At 31.3% G+C, this 5,080-nt stretch overlaps 1 protein-coding gene across 1 annotated transcript; it reads right to left on the reverse strand.

Moving 5' to 3' along the window:
- Positions 1-1,870: 1,870 nt before the first annotated feature.
- LOC123662513 (cap-specific mRNA (nucleoside-2'-O-)-methyltransferase 2) lies at positions 1,871-4,259 on the reverse strand. The gene is made up of 3 exons (XM_045597358.1): positions 3,774-4,259; positions 3,503-3,688; positions 1,871-3,432 (listed from the first exon to the last, which is right to left on the reverse strand). Exons 1-3 carry the CDS (start codon positions 4,257-4,259, stop codon positions 2,020-2,022), a joined length of 2,085 nt encoding a protein of 694 aa, XP_045453314.1. The 3' UTR covers positions 1,871-2,019.
- Positions 4,260-5,080: the final 821 nt, after the last annotated feature.

A 5,080-nucleotide genomic window follows, 5' to 3' on the forward strand; every position in this document is an offset into this window, starting at 1 on the left:
CATCCGGAGTTAATTTTTAAACTCATGTTTCATATTTTATTTCAGTAAAAGTCTTAGATAAAAAATTTATGTGAATGTTTCATGTAGAGCAAGAACTTATTTACCTAAAAATATAGCCTTTAAATAAATCTCAGAATCTTATTTTTAAAGCAAATTCTATACTAATGATAATTAGAATATATTTTAAAAGCAAATTTTATACTAGTATAGATAGAATATTTTATAATAATGATAGCTCAAGCTAGTGCCTAATCATTCCTTGGTAAAAAGAGATTTTGAATTAACAATTACAATAATAAATATATATACAGAAGTACAAAAAACAGGCCTCAAATAAACGTCATTTATTAGGGAAAGCTCAAAAACTACTTGCCAGATCACTCTCGTCTCTAGGTATCACCTAGTTCTAGATAAATAAATAAATAGTAGTTGATTAAATTGTTTAAATGCATTTAACCCATTCGCTGCGGCGGACGCCTATCGGCGTTTTTTGATTTAACATTGAGGTGCGAAGGACGCCCATCGGCGTTTTTTTTCAATTCCTTTTATCTTGGCGAAAACAAGTCACAAAAAATTATACTTGCAATATAGGCACATTTTTTTAAAAATACAACAAGTACTGCTCGCCGTTTCCGAATATTTGTTTGAAAAATAACTTTTTGAATAATGCGTATTCCATCCTAGGTGCGAAAGACGCCTAACGGCGTCTTCCAGGAGTTAACAACCGTTGAGTCTAAATAAATACCTATTATGGTTTTTTTGCAATATTTCCTTAATGTATTTAGTTAATATTATTTTTTCTATAATAGAGGTAGTAGTAGTAGAGTATTAGTACTGCTTCTCCTCCGCCGCTTAAGCGCCCAAACGCGTACGGTTATTCATATTGTGACATTCTTTAACGAAATGAAAAGAGACCTGGCAAAAGAAATAATAATGATAAAAATGATTTTAAACTCAGTTCGAAACTTCGAACGCTCGGGAAGACCGTGAGTCTTACTTTATTCGCGATTTTACTATAAGCCGAAATCCTTGGACGTTTTATTTATTAACTTAACTAATTATGAACTTTATTAATTTAACTTACACATATTTAGATAAGTTAAAGCTTATTCTACAATATAAAGGATAAATTAGATCAATTATAGAATCATTCCCGTTTTAATGAGAATAAATTACTCAGTCTATTGTATCAATCACTTAATTAGTTATCCTTTGACAACACTAGTCAACAAAATTTAACGTGTTTGGAAACAAATAAACATGTATGAATTCATCTACTCATTTTTATATAAATTATTAGATAAATATTTACGAAGTTAAAATTTTAACAACTTGAAACTTGTCCGTTCTATATAATGTCGACGAATTGGATCATAATAATAAAATTATAAAAGTAATCAAAAGGTTTGCAACCTCTGATATTAATTTATAATGATAATTTAGCCGTTGTTATCAGTTGAAACTAAAATATATGAGACTGTAGTTTAAAAGTGAAGTATAATTATATAATTAAAATAATTTAATTACCATTTATCGCCATAGTCTCCAAAATTTCAAAATCCAACTATTAAAGAACAAAAACTTCACAAAAAAATCCTAATTAATGTTAATTTATTTTTTACATCAAACACGATCGTGAAAGTACCACACGTTTGGAGTATTTGTAGTTTTTTCTAAGATTTCAGCGCTAAAATGATCATTTTTATTGCACAATGCTGAAAACGCCGATCGGCGTCCCATATTATCCTAATGAGGTGCGGAGGACGCCCATCGGCGTTCGCGACGAAAACCTTCCCGCACCTGGCTAATAAGCGTAATTTTTATCGCCGCAGGGAATGGGTTAAAAAAGGGATAGAGTAAAAAGCAGAACAACATTCAGAAAATCTTTAATACACTGATGACAGAGAACAACGAGAATACATCTTTAACTCACATGAATAAATTAGTTAAAAAAATATTACTTTACTACAGACATCATAAATGCTTTTAAAATTGAATTATTAAAGTAGTATTATAAATTTATAGCGATTGTTCAATTGTGTACAAGTATTCCATACATTTATTTCTGTAGAAAGTATTATTATAAAAGACAATATTATTGAAAAATTCCCCGAAATTTGTAACTTGAACTGGAAGAGTGTTCAGAACATCTTTAGTATTATCACTTCGTACTTTATCACATTCAATATTAATAACATTAAGATAATTTAATAAAGATTTATCTTGCAAATTGTTTAAAACAATACTTCCGCAAGATGCAAAACCAGTCTTCTCAAAACACCCCTTAGAAAGTATGAAGAGTGTGCTAACATTGAAATGAGTCAAGGTGTTAAAATTTTTTAATAAAAGAGACTCTCCGGTCGCCATCTCCATTATAATACTGAGCAACAACTTGAAACAATTCTTCTCATATACATTGTAACTGTCATTGTGATTGTACTCTGGCATCACCAAAATTTTTGAAATTTCACTCTTGGAGTCGTCAAATGTGCTTACTTGCCCTTTGGACTGTTTGTAAAGTATAATCTCTTTGAATTCCTCTTCAGCTAGAATCTGTTGATAAAGTTTGAAAATAGGAACAAATATAAATTTAGAACTGTTTATTTTTTGTAGTGGTAGTCCGTGTGTATATTTAATTTCAATCTTAAGATTATCCTCTTTTAACATCCATCTGATTGGTTCGTTGATTAGGATCAATGGGTTTGATAACAGTTCCGCTTGTAAGAAGCCATTCAAGTTCTTTAATTTCTCCTTCAAAGACATTTTTGAATAAAGCTGTCTCTCGGTGTATGAGCCCCTGTGGTACCTTGGATTTGTGTTTATTTTATTTTCTTCATGTAATATCCCTTTCAAAATCTCTTGCTCAAACAAGATAGGCTTGAGATTGTACTTCCAAATGAATTCTGAGGCAACAATTGCCCGTATCTTTTTTATATCTCTATGTAGAGCAATATTTTTCTGCATCAAGTATGCTTGTAGGTTGCTGTTTATTACTTGGCATTGTATGGAACAGAAATAGTAAGAACATTCTTCAATTTGCTTTAAAAATGACTCTGGGATCATTTCCAAAGGAAACAAAGCTGTTTTAGAGTAGAGATCTGTGCCATAAGTCGACCTCAGCACAGAGATATAATTATTCAAATTAATATTATCCTTGTACTGTAGACAAATAGCATAAACCTCTGAGTTTCCTTGGCGTGAGGTCACCGGCTTGTATATATTTACCTCCTTGAATAAATGATTGATGAGATAGAGCAGGCTTACTGTTGAGTGTTCAAATATTGTGAACAATTTAAATATAAGCGTTCCACCGGGACTCAGACACTGAAGTGCTGTCACTATTTCACAATAATGCAGAGGTGAAGTAACCTCTTCTTGAGCATCGGGTTTTTGCAAGCAGTCAATTGAGCCATCTGCTGTAACAAGCAAAACCTACAAAAAAGCATATTAATAAAAAAAAAGCTAACAATTTTATTCACTGATATATGACTAATATTTTTACCTTTCCCAGACTTTTTGCTTTTTCAATAATAGCTTGAGAATTTTCCCAATCCATAAGGTTCCCAGTGCTGTCTTTTCCAAAATGCCAGTTGTCAAGAGTATGAAACATGAAGCGATCATCACTGATCATGCTGGAAGGAGAATTACCTTCATAGTAGGGGTTGAGAGTGTTTGCAACCCATTTCCACTGAAATTAGAATTAATTAATTCATTGTTATTAAAAGCCTTTCATAACTTTTTTAATGATATCTTTTTATTATTTCTATAATTACCTGTATATTTTGATGATTTAATTGTAAGTAATGATTCAAAGATGTTATGAATGCTCCAGGCGCTTCACAAAGGTGAAGCGAAACCATCTCCTTAGCCACACTTGCTTCCTTTGGCACAACATTGTATGTGCAAGCACATTCATAGAACTTTGTCCAGGCTTGCGTCAAAAACTCTGGATTTATTAAACACCTGATCTTCCAGCCGACCTCTCCAGCTGGATTCCGACGTCGCGTGTGGCTACTCCACTCTTCGATGCTAAAGTCATTCAATTGACTTTTATGGAAATTCAATCGAACCTTTTGCGACTCAAGAGCTTTAACTTTCCAAGGTGGTGCTGAAAACCAGGACTCCCGGTCTGGCAACTTCCATTCGGCATTAAAACGAAATTGGTATTTTTTATTAAATAAATCATTCAACTCGTCATCAAATTCATCGGCTCGAAAAAACTTATGGCGAGAAAATATATTTTCTGGTTTATTGAACATTTTTATGAACCACGACCAACGTGAGAGAAAAAGGAAAATAACTCCACTGCCTAATTAATATAATTTTTTATTGAAATTTAAATTAAGATACGCAATAAAAGACGAAATCATTCTGGCACTTGTAATAAGTATTTATTTTATTAACCATGCTTTAACTTTTACGACTAAAACAGTTTTATTAAGCAAAGACAAATTCACAATGTTTACAAAAGATTAAATGTAATTTTGTAAATTAATGAATAAATTATGTATTGATGTTTTATCCGAGCGTTTGACAACTAATAATGTTATCACAAAAAAAAACTTCGTCCATAAAATTGAATATAGATTATAGGCTACGCTAGAGACGATTATTAGATTTTTTTAATGTACTTATTAATCGAAAATTTCCTGTGTGTGAAACGTATTATGAAATTGGCCTGAAATTTTTAATATATTGGAAAGTTCTAATTCGTTATAAAAACAAACATTTCTTTATTTTGTAGTCTGTACATTTAGCCATTAGGACCTGTTTCACCAGTTGTGGATAACGCTATTTGACATATATGGTGCTATATGTTTTGGTGTGTGGTGATTTTAATGTAGACATGTTAAAGGACACATTAATTAGAAGTAGATTAATTAATTTGTTTAACTCATTTAATTTAACACACAGATGTTGTGAACCAACTCGAGTCACTAAGACATCTTCTACTTGTATAGATAACGTATTTTGTAATATCGAAATTTACAATAAATCTTATATAACTGTTTTAACTTCCGATCACTGCGCTCAAAAATTCTCTCTTGATGAGAAAATTAACATAAAAAACAAATGATCT

This window comes from Melitaea cinxia, chromosome 2, assembly GCF_905220565.1.
Source record: "Melitaea cinxia chromosome 2, ilMelCinx1.1, whole genome shotgun sequence".
NCBI classification, from domain to species: domain Eukaryota; kingdom Metazoa; phylum Arthropoda; class Insecta; order Lepidoptera; family Nymphalidae; genus Melitaea; species Melitaea cinxia.

Bases quoted from the DNA above. Each gene is read 5' to 3' on its own strand.
- LOC123662513 (XM_045597358.1), bottom strand. From the start codon at position 4,259: ATGTTCAATAAACCAGAAAATATATTTTCTCGCCATAAGTTTTTTCGA. The intron at 3,689-3,773 runs GTAATTATAGAA...TTCTAATTTCAG, and splicing joins TAAATCATCAAAATATACAG to TGGAAATGGGTTGCAAACAC. The intron at 3,433-3,502 runs GTAAAAATATTA...GCTTTTTTGTAG, and splicing joins AAGCAAAAAGTCTGGGAAAG to GTTTTGCTTGTTACAGCAGA.